At 46.1% G+C, this 23,952-nt stretch overlaps 1 protein-coding gene across 4 annotated transcripts in view; it reads right to left on the minus strand.

The window, feature by feature from the left end:
• The window catches only part of PEBP4 (phosphatidylethanolamine binding protein 4), a 185,561-nt gene that overhangs the window by 78,088 nt on the left and 83,521 nt on the right, over positions 1-23,952 (minus strand). For all 4 annotated transcript variants that reach the window (XM_045535351.1, XM_045535352.1, XM_045535349.1 and 1 more), the window contains exon 4: positions 9,310-9,408. In XM_045535351.1, coding sequence (XP_045391307.1) covers positions 9,310-9,408 — 99 coding nt within the window. The remainder of the gene's footprint in view (positions 1-9,309; positions 9,409-23,952) is intronic.

The raw sequence follows: 23,952 nt of genomic DNA on the forward strand, positions 1-23,952 counted from the left end.
ATTAGAAAAATCATCCCATGAAGGAAAGGCTGATGCTTGTGTAGGGAGTGAGGTTATAGGAAGGGAACGAGTTAGTAGATTTTTGCAATAACAATCTAGAGACAAGTGATAAGGGCTTCCATTGACTCAGCCATCTTGGCTTTTAATTTTATGTTCATGATTCTTTTGTCTACCCCATTCAAATGTCGAGATTTTAGTTATGCTATACCCTTCCTGACATGCACTCTCTTATATCCTCTGACTTTTCCAGGCATGCTCATAATTCAAGGCCAAGGTCAACTTCTCTCTCCACTGTGAAGTCATCACACAGTGACACCACCTCTACCTTCCATTCTCCACCTACCCAACCTCCATCCATCCATCCATCCCTTCCTTCATTCTTCTATTCACTCTTTCCTTCGGGCCTTTATTCATACATTCATTCAGCATTTACTGAGGGCCTTCTATGTTCTGGGCACTGTGCTAGGTGCTGGGGATATAATAAGAGTAAGATAGATTTCTGCTCTCCAGGAACTCATGGTCTAAGAGGGAAAAGAGATGCATAAATAATAATGAGGTCGCTAATTGAGGTTTGCCTGAGTGTGGCAGGAGCATAGGCAGGACTGACTAACTCAGTCTGGGGGCGTCAGAGCAAGCCTTGCAGTGGAGGCGACATCTGAGCTGAGCCTTGAAGGAGGAGGAGTTGCCTCACCAATAAGAGGAGGCTGCTCACAACTCCCCAGCTCTCTGAGCCTAAAGGGCCCACTTAGAGTTGATTCTAAACCACTGAGTATTGAGCTCTAATTATTTCCTGTATGTTGGCACTGTCTTCCAACTGGGCAGCAGAAAAACCACATTTTTAATTACTAACATACATTCATCAAGTATTTATTTATTTTTATTTTATTCTATTAAATAGCCACAGTGCTAGAGCAGTGCCGGTCAAACAGCCGGTCCTGACACCTCCCTGTTCGGTCTGATGCCCGCTGGTGGCTTTTCTCCCTCGAAGTCTTTTAAGTGCTAACCACATGGGCAGCTCGTTCTCCTGGCCAGGCCCTGTCCTACCTCTCGAGGGTGACATATGTTCCGTATCTAAGCTTCCTATGGAGGATTTAGAGTGACAGACGAGGAAGGAGTAGAGAACCAGTATATACATAGCAACTCTAAGTGCCAGGCGCTACGTGCTGGGCATTTTACAAATTGTCCCTCACTGAATCCTCAGCAATCCTGCGAGGTCAACGCTAGTCTCCTCGTACAGCAGAGGAGACACACTCAGGGAGGTAAACGCTGTGCTCACAGCGAGCAGGAGGCTCGACCTCCTGGGTCCACACTGCATAGGCTGAGGTCTGGGACTGTCCCATGGTTGAGGTGGGCAGGGCTAAAGGTAGAGGGGTCACCAGCCTCAAACCACAGCACTTACACCAGCACCCACACCTGGCCCTAATATAAGCTGTCACACGGGCTGGGCCTAGGTAGTGGGTATGGAAACTACCTAGAATCTAGAGGGGCAATACGGCCACGGGAATGTATGTGTAGACTTTGGGCTCAAATCTCAGGCAGCCACTGGGTAGCTGCGACATCTCGGGCAAATTGCTCACTCACGCTGGGCCTCAGTTTTCCTCTCTCTATTGCGCCCCTCTTAGGGCTTTCATGAGGACGACGTGAGATGTTTGTGGGAAGTGCGGGGCTTGGCTTATCAAGTTCGCAAATGTTTTTTCTTATTTTTCTTCTTCCTCTTCCCTCCCTCCTTTTTATTCTTTCTCCTTTAATTGTTCTTGTTGTTTTTAATATGTTATATGGCTATAACTATAAGAGCATCTCTCTGGCCAGGGAGGAAATATGGCAGGTGGAGACATTGTTTGCAGGTGCCAAGGGGCACATCTTACAGGTCCTCTGCACCAGCCTCCACCCAGTGAGGAAACCCCTGGGGCAACCGTGAATAATTACTTTCAGGGATGAGGAATGTGCTCGTCTGTGGGGTATGTGCTCAGTTCCTAGGTGGTTCAAATTCTTAGAAAGTTCTTTTTCACGTGGGGCCCAAATTTGTTTCCTTGTAAAACTTCACCCATTGGTTCTGATTCTGTTGGTAGAGTAGAGCAGGACCTGTCTGTTTTCCAATGAGATTTCCTTGACTCCGTGAAGGCAGCTCAGTCCACGCTTTCGGGTTGTTCCGGTAGGCTAACCTTCACTACTTCTGGTTGTTGCTGGCCTGACCCAGTTTCTACAGAACCTCACCATGTTGGTTGCTTTCCTCACACTGGTCACTAGCCCTCTTAAACTAGCGTGGCCAGGGGACATTATTCTGGATATCGTGAAAACAATGCAAATGGTTAGAATTTTCTAAGATCAAGAAAGGATCACTGTGCTCAAAGATGCTGCCAGCCACAGCCCTGCCCCCTCTACCTCCTCCTAAGAGCATCTGCTTAGGGGTGGGCAACCAAGGCTCAGTGGACAGTGACATGCCTAGTTCTTCATGTCAGAGCAAGGGTGGATGTGGGCTGTTGGTCTCGGCCTTATTCATCTTACAGCTTTGCTCAGGACAGGAGCCGGGCACCACCCTCTGCCCCTCAGAGACCAGTGCAGAGTTGGGCGGCAGACTATGCTGCTCCCTTTGGGGTATCTTATGGGCGTGTGTGTGTGTGTGTGTGTGTGTGTGTGTGTATGTGAAAGAGAGAGAGAGAGAGAGAGGAAGAGAGAGAGTTTTCTGCCTGATCCAGGAATTCTCCTGGATGGCAGAATTGGTTTCCATAACGACTTTCTGATATAAACATATTTGATAAAAATAAGTTAACAGCGGAGCTGAGTTGGAGCACAGAATCTGAGTGCTGAGGGAGAGAGAGAGAGAGAGAGAGAGAGAGAGAGAGAGAGAGAGAGAGACCTCCTCGAAGAACAGCATTTTCTTTCTTTTTCACTCCTCCTAGTCAGCCTTTCTATACATGCTTGCCATAAACCAACTAAAGAGCTTTGTTTACCATGTTCCTGTACACACTGGCTCCCTTCCTGCCTGGATACCTTGCATTCATATTTTCTCTCTCTTTCTCTCTCTCTCTCTCGCTCTCTTTCTCCTTAGTTACCTGAAGCACTACAGTATGTATGGGATAATATGATAAATTCATTTCCAATTCACTGCATTATCCCTTGAATATTTTAATGACTCATTGAATGGAGTAAAAAAAGCTATTTCAAATGAACAATTATGCTGCATTAGTCTAAGGGCTGATTATATTTAAACACTGCTCACATGGATAACAGGACACAGCGACCTCAGCATACGAGAGCTAATTTGGCTCTTATCTCCAAATAATTTCACATCGCAAATTACCATGAAAACCTAAAGGGCTTTAAAAACATTCATCAAAAGATAATATTCCACTTTGTAGCAACATTTTATTTAAATTATTTTGAATGGGAGTGAAGGCATCTCTGGGGTGGGACAATGACAGGAGAGTGGGACTGAGTGATAAGGAGCTGGCGAGGGGTGCTGGCTTGTGTTAAAAATAGAAGTGGGAAGTGTTAGGGAGAAAAGGGCTACTGCCCTTGAACATGGGGCACACACGGTGGGCCTGACCACCACTTGCAGCCCAGCCCATGCCATGGCTGTGGTCTGGGATGACTCCAGGGGGCCTGCTCTGGTCCAGGGGGTCACAGGGCAATCCCCAAAGGCGAGAAGATGGGACTGGCTCCCCGTCTCGCCCCTGACTGCCGCCTCCACCAAAGCAAGCCTGGGTCAGGCGTTGCCTCCAGGCTGGGCCTGAATCCATCTGGACTCGGAAGGCAGAGGGGTGAGCTGTGCTGGGCACTGCCTGGAATCTTTACTTTGCAAAACGTGAGTGCAATAGTCTAAGGGATGTCAAAGTGAGGGGGGATCAGGGAGAGAAGCACATTTATTGAGGTCCTACAAGTCTATGTCAGGAGCTTTAATCCCATTGGACCCTGGGAAACAGATTTCATTATCATGCCCATTTTAATGGCGAAGAAACTGAGCCTGGAACCCCCTCTGGCTCATCTGACCCTAAAGTCCAGACTCCTTTCCCTTCACAGTGGCTTTGTACAAGTCCAGTTTATAACCAGGGCCACCTCTACATTGTCCCCACCAGCAAATGCCCTTGATGGCCATCCATCTGAACCTACGTGCTCTTAGGGAGTGTAAGTCATGCGTTCCAGCTGTTTATTATATAAAATGGACCCTCACCATACAGGGGTCCACTGCATGTGCAGGCAACGGCACGGTGTCGGCGGTAAAATGGAAAATACAGCTCTAAATAAATAAGTAAATATTAATCCCATTTCCTTGGGTTGACCTCTTCACCTGAACTTGTGGTCCAGATAAAGATTGTTTATTCTGTGTATCACTAGCTGGGTTCTGGGTAGGCAGAAAATCACATTATGTAGTTATTCCTATATGTATATTTAAATGTCGACAGGATCCGCTGCTCCATTGATTAAGAGCAAGGATAGACTTCACTTTCTATAGCGCCTCTCTCCAGGGAGGCTTCTCCTCTTTGCATATGCACTTTCCTTTTTCCTTGTCTCAACCCTGAAGGGTGAGGATTTCTGTCAGTTTTAGGGAGGAGAAGTTGCCGGCTCAGGGAGGTCAGGCGACTTGCTCAGTAACGGGCCGTTCACTCCAGCACAAGCGTCCTGGCACGCGCTAACCACACGCTAGAAAGCGGGGAGCTGCAGCCCTGCCCTGTTTACGGGGTTTCCCATTTGTCTTATTCACCTAACACACTTAGAGGTCCTTAAAAATATCTCTAATTATGGAAAAATTTAACCCTATACAAAAGTAGACAGAATAATGACCCCTTAGAGGCCCTTTTAATTCAACCCAGAATTGGTTGCATTTACAGCTGCCAAAGGTTGAGGGCACTGAATGAAAGAGAAACATGAACTTGCTGGTTTCCTTTTCTTTCTTAAAACAAAAAAGATATTCAGGGCAAATTTTAGAATCATTGACGGTTTCTAGGAAGATTTTCTTTTTTGGAAGAAAAAAGGTACTCTTGTCTCCTTAATTGTTCTTAGCGTTCTTTGTCACCAATCATGATATTCTTTGTGGAAAGTATTAATATACCATCTTCCTATGTTCAATATTCCCATTAACAATAAAATGTCTAATGAAAATGTCTGCATGAAAAGCCCTGAGCACTAATTTCAGAGACAAATAAAAGATGAACCAATAAGTGTTTCTTCTGAAATGAATGATGCAAATTAATTGATATCTTAATAAGCCTTCAGCATAAAGATTATTAGTTAGATTGAATCAGAACTGAAGAATATCTTTAAGGAAAAGCTGAGGACATTGGTGGGGGAGAAAGATGTTATCTGTCACTGTTCTGTTATAAACCTCTTTTGCTCGATAAGCAAGTTTCAAAGAGGGGGCCAAGAAGGACAGCATGCCTTATGTCTGAGTCCCTCCTGCCTGCTCTAGTCTGGCCACGTTTGGGGACTGAAGCCTAGTCCTGTTCCTGAGCTAATGGGAACCCATAGGTGTAGGAAGTTCTACCCAGAGGAAGCCCCCTCGGCCCTCGTAATATCACCACTGTGCTGCAGACTCCTTCCTTGGTCTCTCTAGAATAGAAGCCCTGTGCAGGCAGAACCTGCCTCTATTTTGTTTGCATTTGTAACTACAGTGTAGCTAGATACTCAACTTACAGTGATAATAATAATAGCAAGCAATTATATAGGTCTTACTATGTGTTCTGGGTACTGTTCTGAGCACTTTACTTAAAATAACTCAGGTAAGCTTCATAACAGCAGTGTGAGGTAGGGACTATTAGTATCTGCACTTTATAAGTGAGTATATTGAGACACAGAGAGGTTGAGCAACTAGCCCAAGATCACACAGCTATTAATGGTGGATTAGGGATTTGAACCACAGCAGTCTGGCTACATAATCCTTGCTCTTTTTTTTTTTTTTTAAATAGGGTCTTGCTATATCACCCTGGGGGGTCTCAAACTCCTGGGCTCAAGTGATCCTCCGGCCTCAGCCTCCCCAGTGGCTGGGACTATAGGTGTGCACCACAACACCTGGTTAACTTTTGTATTTTTAGTAGAGACGGGGTCTCGCTCTTGCTCAGGCTGGTCTGGAACTCCTGAGCTTAGGTAATCCTTCTGCCTCAGCCTCCCAGAGTGCTAGGATTACATGCGTGAGCCACCGTGCCTGGCTAACTCCTAGTTTTTATTTAAGTTGTCTACAGGTCTAGACCTTTATCCTACTTTATGCCAGACACTGCCAGCCTCTCGGGAAGGGGATGGAGAGGATACAGATGTTTCCTGTATTCCTAAGAACGGTTGCTGTCCTATTTCAACCTGGATAGCCTGTCAAAAAATTATCCCTCCTGAGAGGTTCTGCTGGCCATGGCCTGGTCCACCATCCAATCAGACCTGCACCCCTAACGTCAAGGCCAGCCTAGGTTCCACCAAGGTTGCTTCTGTGGTCATTGTGACTCATGGGGCCATCACCATGCTACATCTGCAGTGACTTTATGGGATGCTTTATTGCTGAGGCTGCTTGGATAATGATGGTATGTAGGGTGTAGTTTTATGAGGTTCAAAACACTTACCACGTGTGTTTTATTTAGCAAGATAGTGTTCCCTGAGGAGGGTTCCCTGGAAACATCTACCTATAAACGGTTGCCAGAGCCCTGGGAGTAAGCTGGCGGGGGTGCTGGGGGAACCGCAGAGATGATGTTTCCCATCTTACAGAGGGGGCGTGGTGGCTCCTTGTCACAGTGGAGTTGATGAGAGAGATGGAAGAGATCACAGGGCACAGCGGGAAGGGCGTGTGGTTTGGAGACAGGGGTGTGGATTGAAGACTCACTTCTATAACTCGCCAGCCGAGAGGCTGCATCGTTCACCCCTCTACATTGCCTTCCCCACCCATGAAATGGGGATAGCGCCTAGTTCACAAAGTGACTGCAAGCTTCAAAAGTTTTGAAAGTGCTTTTCACTCAAAAATCATTCCACAAAGGGGTGATGTGAACAATGACCAAGGCCTCCCCACACTGGACTCTGGGTCTTCCTTCAAGCTGCTGACTCCTGGATGCTTGTTAAATGTGGATGGTTCTCTTAGACCAACTGAAGTGTAAGTTCAGCGGGCACAGTGGTGCCCAGGAATCTCCATTTTAACAAGCTCGCCTACTGATCTGAATGCCTTCTACTGAGACCCACTCAGCAACCACAAACAGCAACACAAAGGAAGTGCCCTGGGTTTGATTCGAGCCCTTGCTTCCTCTGGTCGAGGTCCAGAACCTGAGATCTAAATGAACTGGGGGGACACGGTCTCGGTGGCTGGCGGAATCTGGAGGCAGGTGGGCAGGGCCAGTGGCTGTAGCCGCCACTTCCTGCCGGACACTCAGACCAGGGGAAGGGGGTGAAAATGCGACTGAAGCCCAAGCCTCCTCCGGCCTGAGAGGGAAGGCCGAGGGCCGCACCCGGGCAGGTGGCCCTTGTAAGCTCTGTGGCTTAGCAGCCTTGCCTGACAGCTGCCACTTGCCACCCGCTCCGCTTCTAAGCTGGGCTGCTGAGGCCAAACCCATGTTTGCAGCACAGAGCTCCCGGGAAAGGTCCGTCCTGAGTGTAGGGGTGAGGGGCCTTCAGGGTTCGCAGAGAGCAGCCTCATGGTCCCAAGGCCCCTCGACTCTGAAATCATCCCATCCATGACTGCTCTTGCACTCTGGCCTCTGAAATGCCCAGTAGAGCCCTGTGGCAGGAAGCCCTGGGTGTGGGGGGCGGACGGGGAACATGACCTTCAGAGCAACACTCCTCTCTTGAGCGTTTCACCCCCTGTGACTTCCAGGGAGGCCCAAGCCCAGAAAATGCCAATGCCCTAGACGGGGGTTGCAGGGAGAGATGTGGTATCTTCCCCTGTTGTGCCCTCTGCTCCCCTCCCTGCCCCTCTGCGTGTTTGTGGTGTTTCCAGAGCTCTTCGCCAGGCTGGGTGCTCGGCTGGGGAGGTGCGTGCAGTAAGAGACCGGCTCTGGTGCCGCCCAGGAAGCTGCTGCTCGAGTCTCCCCTGGGGAAGCCCCTTCCAGGGCCATAGCCGCTAAGGAGGGCTAAGGAGGGCTGTGCACCTGAGCTTGCTGGGAAGGGCCCGGGTCACGGGGCCACGGGATTGTTGCCAGGGTAACTCCCCTCACCCTACTCAGTGGCTGTGAGAGTCCCTGCCTTGCACAGCAGAGTCAATAGCTACTTCACACTGACACCCCTTCCTCTGCCCATAGCTCTAAAGGAAAAACACAAACTCCTTATATTTGTGGAATTCTGTTTTCCAAAGTGCTCTCAACGTGTTACCTCATTGGCTCATCAAGACAACCACACAAAGTCAGTAGAATGATTCCGATAGTATGGACACAGATGAAATCCCTGCCAGAGGTCACTGAGTTCGTAACCGGCCAAGATCCAAAGCAGACCCGAACTTAGCTTTTCTAGTTCTGGGTTCCCACCGTCTTGCAGGCAGGGTTGATGCCTTTGCATGCTCTTTGCAAAGACCGTCCGCGGGTTTTCCAGGCATGGATTTGTGAATATTTGGGGCTAGTGTGCACTTCCCCAAAGTGCACTGCCAGGCGCTCATGAACAAAAGATTCCACAATCAAGTGAGACTGGGGAATAAATGCATATGATATATGGCATATCAGGATAGTAAAAGCTCCAAAAAGCACTTCCGTGAGAAATCAGATCAACCCAGTTCAACCCAGAGTATCCAAAACTCGTCTGGCAATAGAGCCTTCTCCTTTCCCCCCACATAACACCCACCAAGAATCCACTGAATCTGACGAACCTACTCTGCAAAGGGTGAGCCAGGCTCCTTCGAAACTATGGTGACGACAAAGACACAAAGATGAGAGGCAGTCACTTGTTCCTGCACAAAGAAAAGGAAATCGCCACACCTCTTCCCTGCCCCTGGCCCCATCAGGACAGGACCACACAGAAGCACCTCGGTGCCCCCAAATCCAGCAGTGTGCTGCAACCAATCGCTGAACTTTCCGAATCTGTGTGAGTCAGTTGTTACATCATTGGGAGTGTCAAATAGACCACGGTGGGAGAATTTATTTCTACCACAAAAATCAGCAAACACTAGAAACCAAGGTTTTTCCCTTGTCCCCTTGTCCCGAGAGCTGGCTTGCCAGTGTACCCCTAGGCCTGGGACATATTTTGAAATTGTTAGGAAACTTAGGAGGGCTGTGACATCTGAGTGCTGGGGGCAACCTGACACAGCAGTCCTCGCTCATCCTAGTCTCCAACCCTCCTGAAGGAGAGCCGAGAACCGCATGGAACGAGAACCTTCCAGCCACCCCACAAGAGTCAGAAAGCGCCTCGTGGCCTGCTTACCTTGATGTCTGTTACCAGCCAATGTCTCCAGAATCTCCTTTTGGGTTGCGACCTGCTAGGGGCATCTGGGTCCACCATCACCAGGATATAGCTTGCGCCCTGTAACACACATACCAAACAGTAATGTAGCACCCTGGCTAGAAGTTTGGTAGGGCAATACCAAGGGGACAGACTCTCCATTTACCACCATCCCAACCAAGAATGTCTGACGACCACAGGGGCTCTGACCCAGTTCTTCGTTTTCATTTCTCTTGTGTCACATGTTTATTCAGAGAAGTAGACAGTAGGATTCTTGGCTTTCCCTTTGTGAGGAAGAATAAATCCAACAGGCATATTTATTAAGCACCTGGGAGTCCCTAGCACCATGTTGGGAGATATGGAGGAGATAAAGAAACCTGAAACAGGGCTTCTGCTCTCAAGAAGCTTCCAGAATAGTTGGACTGACTTATCTGTTAATTCAGCAAACATGTGAGAACTCACTCTGTGTCAGGAACGATACCAACTGCAAGGGACACCAGGGTTCATTCGTGCCTTCAACAAGCCATTTACTGAACACCTACTATTGCCAGCAGCTGTTCCAGGTGCTAGGAAGCCAACAGAGCACAAGACAGTAAGAGCCATACTTTCAGGAAGCTTTTATTCTAGGTAAGAGACACAGATGATAAAAATAAATAAATAAGCAAGGAAACATCAAGTTGTGATTAGTGCTATGACAAAAATAAAACGGGGTGGGATGAGAGGTGGTAAGCATCCCAGGAAAAGGAAGCAGCTGCCACAGAGGCCTTCAGATGGGCAAGAGGTCGGCTTTGAGGAACAGAAAGAGGACCCCTGTGGCCAGGGACACGCAAGGGCGAGAGTGGATGGGGCAGGTGGGAGAGGTGGCCAGGGCCAGGCCACAGAAGGCTTCCTAGGCCTGGGTGAGGAGTGGGAATTGATTCAAAGTGCAGCACAAAACCATTGCAGGAATTTAAGCAGGTCAGTGATATGCTCTGATTTATGTTTTTTAGGAGATTGTTTGGGCTGCTGGGTAGAAAATCAATGGTTGCCGGAAGGCCAGAGAGTGAGGAGAAGAGAGTTAGGAGGATAGCCAGGGAACCCTGGCGTCAGAGACACAAGAAGCGGTGGAGGTGTTGTCAATGTCACAGCCATCAAGGGAGATGAGGACCACAGAGACCACTGGTTGTGACAATGGGGAACACAGTAACTTTCCATAAGTGAGTAATTTAAAGATATAAATACTGATTGCTGCATTAGAAGATCCAAAAGAAGCAATGAACCACATATTAGATGCTATAGGAAATTAAATCAGAGAATGTGAAGATAAGCCCAAGAAAATCTCCAAGGACTCAGAAGGAAATGATAAAGAGATGAAAATATTAGGGGAAAAGAAGGAACATATGAGAGAGAGAGAGAGAGAGAATGAATAATTCCAATAGAATCCCAGGAGAAAAATGTATATAGCATTTGATACATCCAAGCATTGGTTCTAACTAAAGTAATAGGAAATAAAAAGAAACCAAATGTAAATACAGTAAAAGAAGAAATAAAACCATCTACCCTCTTTCTTTTCCTTTTTTTGCAAATAACATGATCATCTACATGAGAATCCAAAAAAGAATCAACTGGAAACAAATACACTAATATTTAGTAATGTAAGCAGTTACAAATTATACTCAAAACTAGTCCTTTTCTACATACTAATAGTAGTCATAAAATATACTTTTAAGATCCCATTCACAATTGTAACAAAACATGTAAAATATCCAAGAATAAGCTTGGAATGAAATGCAAAATTATAAAAAGAAAACAAAAACATTATTGATGTATATAAGAAGGAAACCTGGACAGAGAGAGACATACAATGCTTTTAAATCAAAAAAATCATTTTGCAAAGATGTCAATAAACCTTCAAGTAATTTGTTAACCTCACATAATTCCAATCAAAATCCTAAATAAATGTTTTAGAAACTTCACAGCATTGTTCTAAAGCTCAATAAATGCAAAAAATAGGTAAATAAATGAAAAAGTTTTAGCCAAGGCAATATTGGTAAAGATAAAATAGATATGGAATCAATTTTGTAGATATTAAAATACATTATAAAGCTACAATAACTAGAACAATATGTAGTTGATTTAGGAAAAAATAAGTAAAGGAAGCAAAGTAGAAAAGCCAGAAAGAAACTCAAGTTTTCAATATATGTGTGTTTAATATACGATATTAATATCGTATATTAATGATATTTACTATATGAGGAAGTTATTTCAGATCAGTGGGGAAAGAATATATTTTATAAATGTTATTGGGAAAATTGGCTCACTATGTGGAATAAATAAACCTAGGTCTCCGTTTCTTTCAGATACCAGAAAACTCCCATATTTAAATATAAAAATGAAAAACAAGATTTTAAAGCTGATTAATAACATAATATTAAATTTATGCAATGAAGTTCTCTATAGATCTTATATACTTGTATGAGAAGATATCTATAATACATTAATATGTGAAATAACCAAGTTACAGAATAGTTTTCATGATATCATCTCAAATGTGCAGGAAAACTTTATATATCTATATATATATTTATAGATATATTTGCATATGCATAGAAAATGTCTGAAAAAATACATACCAAACTGTTAACAGTAAATGGCATGAAAGGAAGATTGATATATTTAACTAGGTATAATTTTGCATCTTTTATATGGCAAAAAATATGCAAAGTAAAATTCAAAGACAATAAATTAAGGGTAAATATTTGCAAGATCTGTGAAAAAGGGCTAATATCCTTAATATATAAAGTACTTTTTAAAATCAATAAGAAAAAGACTAATAACCCAATGGAAAAATACACAACCAACATGAATAGGTAATTCATAAAATAAGAAATACAAATGATCAATAAACACATGAACAAATATTCAATTTCCTAGTAATAAAGGACATGCAAAAAATACAATCCAATCTTTGCCTATAAAACTGACACATTTTTTATGTTTAACCTTAGAGTTTTTAAGGTATGTAGAAACAGTGGGTAGAGTACAAAATTCTATGTACCCTATGATCTCACTGTCTTTTTAAAAGAAAGGAAGAACGAAAACATATATCATATGCATGTATACTCCCCCCACCCATGGAAAGACGACTAGAAAAATAGGAAGTTAAATGCTGACTAATGATCTCTAAGTGATGGGATAATTATAAACCTTATTTTCTTCTTCGTGCTTTTCTGCATTTTCCAAAGTTTCTTCAATAAAATGCATTGCTTTTACTCTTAGAAAAAAAAAAATTGTACTTAAAAAAAAAAAAGTCACTGTAAGAAGTCCCAGAACCCTCATTCTTCTGTTCAAACAATAGCCAGGGGAATTCTCAATGGCAGGCTGTTCTTCCTTCCCCACCCCTACCTCTCCCCTGGGAGGAGGAAATCAGCCAGATTCCTTCTGGCTGGTGAAAAACTCATTTCTGACCAAAGCAGCCCATCCTTTAAGCATGGCCAAGAGAGAAAGATGTGCATCAACACTTCCAACATGGGAACCATCTCTAGGGATTTCTGTATTTGCCACATGTCTACCCGCCTGGGACAGAGATCATTTACACTTCTCTAGGGCACCATGCATGTCATAGGTACCCATGAATGCTTGTTGCACTGAGGGCTGGCAGATCTTAGCTAGATCCTTCTCCTTTTTGGTTTATCCCTAAAAAATGAGGGAGCTGAGCTGCATAATCTACTTTTCCTCAGGCTCTAACCTCCTTTTGGTGGATTCTGAGATGTCTAACATACTGTGAAAGTAAGCCTGCTTATATGACCCAGCAATTCCACTTCTGGGGATTTGTCCGAAAGAATTAAAATCACGGTGTCATTGCAGCACTATTTACAATAGGCAAGATGTGGAAACAATCTAAATGTTCACCATTGGATGAATGGGTAAAGAAAATATGGTATATACACATAATGGAATACTATTCAGCCTTAAAAAGGAAGGAAATACTGCAATATGAAACAACACGGATGAACTTTGAGCATATTATGCTAAATGAAATAAGCCAGTCACAGAAGGACAAATATTGTGTGATTCAACTTACATGATGTATTTAAAATAGTCAAACCCACCGAAGCAGAGAACAGAATGTCGGTTGCCAAGAACAGGGGTAAGGGTACATGGGGAGTTGCTAATCAATGAGTATAAACTTTTAGTGAAGCAAGGTCTGTTCTAGAGAGCTATTGTACAACATTGTGCCCATAGTTAACAACATTGTATTGTACACTTAAAAATCTGTTGAGGGTAGGCGTGGTGTGGTGGCTCATGTCTGTAATCCCAGTGCTTTGGGAGGCCAAGGTGGGAGGATCGCTTGAGGGGAAGTTTGAGACTAGTCTGGGCAATATAGCGAGACCTTATCTCTACAAAAAATAAAAATTAGCCAGGTGTAGTGGTGTGCACCTGTAGTTTTAGCTACTCAGGAGCCTGAGGTAGGAGCATGGTTTGAGCCCAGGAGTTTGAGGTTACAGTGAGCTATGATTGTGCCACTGCACTCCAGCCTGGGTGACAGAGCCAGACCCTGTCTCTCTTTAAAAAACAAAACAAAGCACTGTTGACGGTAGATCTCATGTTAAGTGTTCTTACCACAATAAAATAAAAAGAAAGTAATCCTGCTTGAAGAAAGCGGGATGAAATCCAAGTTCTTTCCAAATATACTGCACATCCCAAAAGCTCGGCAGCAGGCTCTGTTGGTGAGGCTGTGGGAAATGAGGCTTCATGCATTGCTGTAGAACGCACAGTAGGGGCAACATGCCTCTTGACTCAGCAATCCCTTTTCTGCGATTTTTCCCTCTAAAGATATCTGCACACATATGAAATGACTTGTATATAAGCCTATTCATTTCAGCCCTGTATGTAATTGGAGGAAATAATTGGAAATAGTTGGAAATAACTCAAGTGTCCATCAGCTGGGGATTGTTAATAAAAAGTGATACTTTATAACTGTAAAAAACAATGACGACCTCTAAGATCTGCTATGAAAAGCTCTCCAGGATAAATTAAGTGAAAAAAGCAAGGAGCAGAACAGCGTTATCTATTGTCTTACTTTTATATAAGAGATAGAAAATTAAGATATTTCTTCACATTTGCTTGTAGTTGCATAAACAAACTCTGAAGGCTACTTAAAAAAAACTAATAGAGGCTGTGGGTGGTGGCAGTGATATGCTAGGTGGGATAGAGGTGGGATGGAGACATCCATATGCATGTTCTATCATATTGATTTTTGAGCCTTGTGAATATTCTACCTGCTAAAAATAAACTAAGATTATAAAATAAAGTGGAACGTATGACAATCACGGTGTTATCTTGGAGATGTCAGTCTCCAGTCTCTCTCAGTGACGCTGAGAGGAAACGTGGAAGGGTCTTGTCCTTTTGGGGCAAGGAGAGCTCAGGGAATTCTCATTCCATTTTTAAGTGTACATTTCAATAATATTTTTTTGACAATTAGAGTTGTGCAACCATCATCCTAATCTAAATTTAGAACATTTACATCACTCTCCCCCCAAAAAAACCTTGTGCCCATGTGCAGTCATTCTCTGTGCCCTCCCCCAGGTAACCACTAACCACTACTTTCTATAATCTCCTTACTGCATTTCCCGGACATTTCGCATACATGGAACCATGTAATATGTGGTGTTTTTATACTGGCATTTGTCATTTAGCAGAATGCTTTTTCAGTTCATTCATGTTATAGCACGTATCAGTTCTTCATTCCTTTTTATTGTGGAACAACATTCCATTGTATGCAGAGACCACATTTGTTTGTCCAATTGATGGGCGTTTGGGCTATTTCCACCTTTGGGCTGTTATGAGTAATGCTGCTATGAACATTTGCTACAAGTCTGTGTGTGGACATTTGTTTTCAGTTCTCTTGGGGAGACACCTAGTGTGGAATCGCTGGGTCATGTGGTACATTTCTGTTGAACGTTTTAAGAAACTGCCAAACTGTTTTCCAAAGTGGTTGCACCATTTTACAATCCCCCCAGCAGGGTATGAAGGTTCCAATCTTTCTACATCCTTATCAAGACTTGTTAGCATCTGTCTTTTGGTTATAGCCATCCTAGTGTGTGTGAAGTGGCATCTCGTGTTTTTAATTTGCATTTCCTAGTGACGCTGAACTTCTTTTTATGTCCTTATTTACTATTCATACATCTTTGGTGAAATATCTGTATCAATTTTTTTCCCATTTTAAAATTGGATTATTTATTTTCTTATTATCCCAGAAGGAATTTTAATAGCTGTGTCACACTGGAAGTCAGGGCAAATGGGGCAGCAGGGTGAGTGGAAAACAAGGAGATGGTGAATACTCCCACAGGTGGAGAGGAGGGGTTGGTGGCCGGGAACTCTACTCTGATCAGCTGTCAGCGCTGGATTCACTACATCCTTGAACTTCTGGCCTCATTCACCATCTGTGTGTGGGGTTGTCTACTTATTACCGCTTACCATGACATGGATTAGTCCCACCCCACCTGGAAATGTCCACCTCAAGGACAGCCTGCACCCCAAGCTGCCACTGCAACCCAGGTGAGCAGCAGCACCCCTGATGTAGACTCCCCCAGGCCCCTGCCCCACAGGCCACCTTCAGAGACATGGTGGAGCCCCACAGTCTGCCTCCCAGCCGGTCTTCTTCAGTTAAACCCTCCCCGACCCCCAAAATTCCCAGACATTGGTCCTCTACCACACTGCTATGCCTGAAATGTTCTCTTCTTCTTTGCCACTGAGCCAGTCCTCTAGTCCTCCCCCACCTCCATACCCTTCCATTCTTCCCTCTGGAGCTGTCACTGCGTAACAAGCCACCTTCCCTCCTCCCTCTCTCTCTGTCAAGTGCTCTACCTCCCTGCCTCTGTCCGGCTCCCCCTCAGGAACCCCTCCCCCAGCACTCGCAGCTGGTGTGTGTTCGCTCACGCCCCAGAAATCCCAGGGTCAAGAGGTTGGGCAGGTGTCATTGCTCCCTGTTGCCATGTCCATCTCTGTGGCACAGGCCATTCAACTCTACATCTTCCTTCTGTCTTTGTTGCTGTCACCTGGGACGGCTTGGTTGCTACTGCTCACTCGTCAAAGACAATGGCGCTGGCTCACAGTCGTCTTCTTGTTCCCAAGTCCTGCTCCTACCCTGGTGACTTCGGCAAGCACGTGGAACACCACCCAAAACCATGGCCTCCCTTGTTCCTGGGTCTTTGCATCTCCACAATCTTTTCCTCTCTGTCTCAAGCATCAATTTCCGGAGTCACGCCCTAAAACTTGTCATCCCCCTAAACTGTTCCACCTCCAAAAATCACTAATTCTGGCCACAACCTCCTCTCTGTCCACCTTGCTTCTTCAGCTATGCCTACTGGGACTAATCTTCAACCTCGGGGGGACCTCCTCACCACTGGTGACTCCTTTCTCAGAGCCCATCAACTCCCTCTTTTCTTCGCTTGTGTCTTAATCAGCTTAAATGGCCAGAACCTAAAGGCTTTTGTTCCTCTGTCATTGAAACATTTCCTTGACAAAACCCCAAAGCTGGGTAAACCCAATTTCCTTTCCTTGTGTGTGTGTGACCTGAGCAGTGGCCACTGCAGGAGGAAGTCACGTCACTGGGAGATTGGCTCTGCCCCGTATTTTTGGTCACCAGTTTCATTATGGGCCCTCAGTACTGCTCTGAATTTCTCTAGTCAACCTGCTCTCCCACTCTTAGTAACACTTTCCAAGATCTCAAACCTCTGATACCCTTAAATCTCCAACCTCCCCTAACTGCCCCCAACCCTCTCTTGGCAGATAACTTTCTCAACAATAACTTCTCAGAGAAAATGGAAGCCTCATATAAGTTCTTTGAGATCTGCTTCAAGGCCTATAACCCCCTGTGCACCTGCCCTGTCCTCTCCTTGTCCTCTCCAGAATTATTCAGCCTGACCAATCCTAAGCCCATCTCCTTCCCTGTCTCGCCCATTCCTTCCCATGAAAACTGCAAAGAATGTGCTCGCCCATGCTCCCATTCGCCCCCTCTACCTCCCCACCAAACCTGGGGGCTTCCCAAGTGGCCCTGCGTAGTGTGCCCTGCCTCTTGTTTGCAGAGATCTGTGAGTATAACCTTCTTCCTTCATCACCGTCATTTCCATCTGTAAATCCTGGGCACATTTGAAAACAGGGCCCTGACTCCTTAATGCTCGGATGTCCATCAGGCCCATCTGAGCCTACAGGAACCTGGGAAGAGTGTAGCACACCCTGTTAGGATTCTGATAGGATTTCTGATAGGACTGTGGGAGTGGCCTGTTGCCTTCAGCACTCACTTGTCCTTGAATGGGAGACAGAGCTAACCTGACCAGGTTCGTGTTCACGGTCAAGTTGGGTGGAGAGCCATTTTCTCTAAGGCAGTGGTCTCGCCTCAATATTAGAATCACCAGGGGAGCTTCTCAAAGCTACCAAAGCTGGGCCCCACTGGGAGTGGTTTTGATTTAAGGGGGAGGGGGGTCTGCAGTGCAGTCCAGGTGTTGCTGTTGGTTTGGAAATTCCCCAGGTGACTCTATGCAGTGTTAGGGGCAAGAACTACAATCCTGGAATCTGGCTCCCCAAAGTCCCCGGCCAAATCCACCACTGCTACAACCTAGGTTTCTTTCTTCCTCCTTGGTGCACTTAGCTCAGGGAAGACCATGTGTCCTCTACATAAAGAGGGCAGGCTTCCCCCGACCTCAGCTAGGGCCCCTTGTGCCTTGGGCCCTGGAGATCGAGAAGCTCAAGTCACAAACACAAGTCGCCCTGAGCTCCCACTATTCATGATCATGTTGGTTGGAATACAAATTTAGCCCAGAGTGGGCTGGTTGTGTTTGAGCCTCCCCCACAAAGTTCTGTATGGGAAATCTAGTTAAGAGCCTTCTTCCTGGGGGAGGCTGAGTGTAACAGCTGCTCCTCGCCAGGGCTGCGGGCCCACCAGGATGCAGGCTGGGTGCTGCCCCTGGGGCCCAAAGCCTTTCATCCCCAAGGACGGGCTCGCATTTCAGGCCGGTGTCCAGCAGGCCAGACTTTCTCTCCATAGCTGCTGACAGAGATGCGTCCTGGGCTGTGTGGACAGAGGCACCTCCACCCAGGAGCCGGGCTTACGTCACACTCTGGCACCTTTGGAAAGAGGTGTTGTGTAGTTGCCGTGGATCAGCTGTCCTCCTCCCTTGCCTGCCTCTACTCTAGAAGCTGGGAAGATAAAATACTGGCTTCCCAGCCTCTACTGCCCTGAGGCCAAGTTCTGGTCAAGAAGATGTAGAAGTCTCTGAAGAGCGATCTCGTCCTGAATAAAACGCGAAATCTCACTTGGACAAAATCCTTGGTGTCTTTTGTCCCTTCATCCATTTTCCTTCTTCCTGCCTAGAAGATAGATGTGATGCTGGATATATAGCAGCCATCCTGTGACCAAGAGGAGACAAGTGTGAGGCTGAAGGCCTGTGTGCTAAGGAGGATGAAGCCTGGAAAGATGGAAAGAGCCTGGGGCCTGAGCTGCTGAACCAGCCCAGCTTGGCCAGCCCTTAGATCTGTTGTTGCATGAAAGGAACCAACTCCTTAGGCTCCCGCAATAGGGATTTTTCTCCTCACACCCAAACACATTCCTATAGACACATATGTCAGTTTTGGCAAGTGGGTGCCAGAGTCTAGTCCTCAGAAGGGCAGCCCAATGTCGTGCCAAGGTTCTTGAGTAAATGACAGAGGACCTCGATGCTAGTCCCAGTTGTTCTACATACAGGCTGTGCATTTAGGGAGTTATTTACTCTCGCAAAGGTGTAGTTTACTGATCTGCAAAATGGCAAGAATACCTGTCTCACACAACATGGTTATTCTAAAAATAAAATGAGTTGAAAGTGTGAAAGTATTTTTAAGACTGTGAAGCAGCGTCTATGGGTCAGGTTTTGTTATTGTGAACAAACGGCACCAGCATTTGTTTCCAATGGTCCCTGGAGCAGCAGTTACCTTGACAGCTGGAAGACTTCCTCCAAATGGTGTGTCTCCAGCTGCCTAGAGCCACAGAGACTGAGTTCCTCAGCATCTCTTGTGGGCCTAGGAAGAGGCGGCCACAGAGAAATTGCAGCCCTTGAGTCCCTCTAACTCTCTCCGTGTCCCCAGGGGGACAGAGCTTGCCTTGGAATGGGACTGATTACAGAATCCTGGAACCCTAGAAGGAATAGGAGCTATGTTTTCTTTATGGCAAAGTTGGCAAGAATCATCTAGCATCTTCCACGGCCTCCTAGCAATGGGTGTCCCCCACTCTCCTGGGAACGCCACTCGTTCTGGTATTATGGCTTATACTGTTAGAAAGCACTGTGCCTCATGGAGCCAAAAAAATGCCTCCTTAAAGCTGACACTTCCTTCAAGAATGACATTGGAACCAGCTCTGTCCTTCTTGCACGTGACAGCCCCTCAGACACTCGAAGGCAGTTATCACATGCTCCAGTGACCTTCCCTTCAGGAGAAAGGTCCCAGTTTCTTCAGCTAGTTCAGCTACCTGAGGCGACGTCCTACACCCTGCCTTGAGTGGTTCACGATTTACTGAAGGAGACAGACGTGTAAACAGCTATGGTAGGATGACGCGTCGCACTAGGACCCAGGATGGAGACACACACAAAGGGCTGCGGGAGCCCAGGGGAGGTGGAGAGAGGGAGGTAAGTATGTAAGAGAAGGCAGTGTTTGATGAGGAATAAAGGATGATTTTGCAGGGTTGAATGTTGGGGTCTATGGCTGCACATGATATGGGTCCGCATCAATCAAGGCCATAATTTGGTGTGACTAGAGTCACATTTCTGGGAACAGGGGGCCACTGCAGGGAAAATCCTCCAAACAGAGAGTCTGAGTCTACAGATGGAAACATCGGGGCTCAGAGGAACTGGGGATCTGCCTGAGGCAATATCCTTGAGTGATGTGACTCCTACACAGTTGCCGTGTGGCCTTGGGCACGTTGCCTAAGCTATCTGGGCCTTTGGCTCATCATCTATAGGATGGAGATAATAATAATCATAGTGCTTTAAATGAATTAGTACATCGCTCAGAATAGTGACTGGCACATGTGATCAATAAATGACAGTCACAGAGAACAAGCAAATGGCTTCTCTGAGATTGAAAAATCATGTCCCTTGTCTCCAATTCCACCCTGTTCCCCCTGCACAGAAGGGCAGGCACAGCCCAGGGGGCAGAGGGACAGATTCAGTGGTGACTTTTATTCACATCAATATGGTATTTGTTTGTGTGCTGCAAATTCCTGCACACTTAGGTCTCTGGACACTTGTGAAATTTAAAACATCCATCCTACAAAGACGGACTTGTTGGCAACATGTTCTGCCAGCATCTCTGAATCGAGTGCCTTCTGCCACTGCGCTGCCCAGTCCTCTGGGGACAGCTGTCCCTCTAGCATCTGCCTGCTCAAGATGGCTGGGAGAAGGAACGCTCTCGTGGGGCTCAACGGGCCCTGGCTGCATGCCAAGGGGATGCAGGCCGGCCGAGTGGCGAATTCAAATCCTGGTGAGCTCACTGTACTCTGTCCCCTCCTCAATGCCGCTACACTGTTTCCTGGGGCTGCTGCGACTTTTCTGTCTTAATAAAGCTGAGGGATTTATTTAAATTTCAAAGTGTCATCCGCAGCCAAGCAGGCAGCAGACATCGCTACATGTCGAATGATGAATTAAGAGATCCATACTGCATGGGAGGGAGAGAGAAGATGAAAGTGACAGAAGAGAAAGGGAAAAAAGAGCTCCTAAGCAACAAAGGGTGTGGATCATTTCTTTAACTGAAATAGTAATGGGATGAACGTCTCTATCTCCAAAGCTACTTTCGTGTCTACCACCCTAACCAGTTCCTCCTCTGACTTAACCTATTTCTGTGAATGGCATTGCCATTTTGTCAGCCATCAAATTCAACGTATGAATCATCTTTCGACTCTCCTCTCTCCATTCACACCCAATTCTTATTGATTTACAAGTTCAGGGTCTCTCTAGGACCCATTCTCTGCATTCCCCATTCTCTCCGCCACCCCTGGGCGAGGTCTGTGCCAGCTCTTGCCTCTACTATTTCAGTGGTGTCCTAACTGGCCTTCCAATCTCTGTCCCTGCCTTCCTACTCATCTGGGGCCTTTCTACAATCAGAGTAACTAGTGGTGTCTTAGTAAACCAACTCTCTGGAAAAAAAAAAAAAATCAGGCCCTGATTTGTAGCGTTTGCTCGTTTCTGCGGGTAAATATTCATACCATGTTTGATCCAGGCTACCAACGTGAAGTCACTGGATGCAGAGTTGGGAAGATGCGCAGAATTGGCTCCTGCAAGCCTATTACTGCCCCATAATCTTCCTAAAGACCAGCTTGCCACAGACTTACGACATAAATATAAACTTTATGACCTGGTTTGAGGACCTCCACAGCCGGCTTGCCCAGCTGACCCTGTCAAACTCTTACATGTGCCCACACAGACTGGGGACGGTTCTGATCTCCAGTGTGATTCCTGCTTTGCAGGGTCTCTCTACCCACCAGAAAATCCGTCTCATTATTCAAGACAGCTCATCTATGAAGACATCTTCTGAGCCCCTTGAACCAGAGACAACGTCCTTATTCTTTGAACCCCAATAGCATTTGCTTGCACTTGCCAAACTTTGCTATGTATTTGGTTATATGTGGGCTTCCTTTGGTCTCCCTTATTAGATTATCGTTTTCTTAAAGGCGGGGACTATTATTTCTTTGTTGCTCCCGAAGTGCCTTGCGTATTTTCTTGCACAAGTAGGTGCTTAAGAAATATTTGTTGAAATGAATTTACCCATTTCCTCTATTAGGCTAAGACATTGTTGTTTTTACGTTCTAGGAAAGGGGAAGAGGTTTCTGGCCCCAGAGCTGGACAAGCCCCTTGGGCTGCTGGCCCTGACACAGCGTCACTTGCTATGGAGCCTGTCTCGGCCAGGGGGAGCTGAAGCCTCGAGATTCTCACTCACAGGCTCCACCGCCTCCCAGGGAGTCAAGCTCAGCTCAGCAGACCTAAACGCCCCCCTCCTACGAGCGTCCATGGAAAACACTGGTTGGATTGGCTCCTGGCTGGGGCCAGCAAATTTGGCATTTGCCTAAAAGCTGGGTCTGGGCCTCAGCTGACCCAGAAACCCTTGGCGGTTGAGCCAAAGCCAGGGCAATTCTGCTCGGCCTGGCGCTGAGCTGTGGCGTGGCCTCTTCTGCTCCCGGCCTAAGCCACCGCAGTTGCCAGGGCCCCTAGTGTGAAGGAATTTGAGTTCTAACTTTAGGTGGCTACATGGCTGATGGTTGTGTTTGTGAATATCTCATTCCTACTTTGGTTGCCCAGCTGGTGGGAACAGAACGGGTAGTCATGGGACTGTCATCATGTGCTGTCCAGGTTAACATGTAGCATTTCTATTACTATTAACAGACTTTCTGCTCCTCACTCCATCTGTTCTCTGAAATAATTGCAGTTGTACAGACCATGCCTTCGCTACAGGCAAGCTCTGGGGAAGAGGATAGTGCTTTTATGAGAAAAAAAAAAGTGTTAAAAAATAACAGCAAACATGAGAAGAGAGTGGGAATGGAGCTAGCAGCAGGTTTCCAATTTCTTTCGGATTCCGGCCTGCAAAGGTGGCGTTTTTCACACTTATAGGGGATGACCAGACCCAGCTAGATGGGAGTGAGAGGCCGGGCTGGTGGTTCAGCCTTTTAGAGGTGGTGGTGGTCGCCATAGGACTGGGTCCTTGGTCGGCTACCCAGTGAGGAGGTGCTGGGGAGGGGTGGGGCCCTCAAGACGACGTAGAGGCTTTTCAGGTGTGGCATGGTGTGGCCTGCTCCGTGGCTCAAGCTGGGATCAAGGCCTGGAGGAAACGCTGGTGGATCAGGAAGGGCTGGTGGGGAGGTGGGAGGCTCTGGTTGGGCCTCTGATGTTCCATAAACCAAATGGGAGGGGTTCATCTCAATGACCCCCTTTCTTAAAGGGCTCTTAGGAGAGTAAGTGGGTTACTACAAAATATTAAGAATTCTTCTGATGGAGGGTTAGGAGAACTACAAAGGATGATTAAGACTTGCTGTGTGAAATACAATAGCTACTAAAAGCACAAAACAAATACGTGCGGGTTTGAAGTGCTCCGATTTGTGAGCATAGCGTGTGGGGGCTTCTGTCTTCCCATGGGTGCTAAACAAGGCATAACTGTGAGAACCACAACCTGACGGGCCCTTGTGATTTCTTCTGGCACCTTCCCTCCCACTGCCTGGCTTGCCCACGTGAGGGGCCCAACAAGTCTCACATCTCATCTTATGAAGCCGAATATGGTGGTCTCACCCCCTCGCCCAAACCCCCTTCAGAATGGGGAGGAGGAAGACTCTATTGAGCTTTTTAGGAGTGAAATTGATGAGGAAAAAAAGAGATGAATTAAGGGAAGACAGCCATGTGATTTCTAAGTCTTCTTCCAATTTTCAGGAAGTGTTTTCACTTGAAAGAAACCCACAGAATGTGACTGGTCTGTTGTAAATAAGACATTTGTTGGGGAAATTTTTTTTTTGGTGGGACACTATACTATTCTCCATATCCATCAAAGGATTTTTTAGAATTCTGGAAAGGCTCAGAGAATCAGAGGAATCATATATGATGATGATTACAGTGCAAACCATTTTCCAGGTATCAG

The sequence above is a fragment of the Lemur catta genome, chromosome 22, assembly GCF_020740605.2.
Source record: "Lemur catta isolate mLemCat1 chromosome 22, mLemCat1.pri, whole genome shotgun sequence".
Lineage (NCBI taxonomy): Eukaryota > Metazoa > Chordata > Mammalia > Primates > Lemuridae > Lemur > Lemur catta.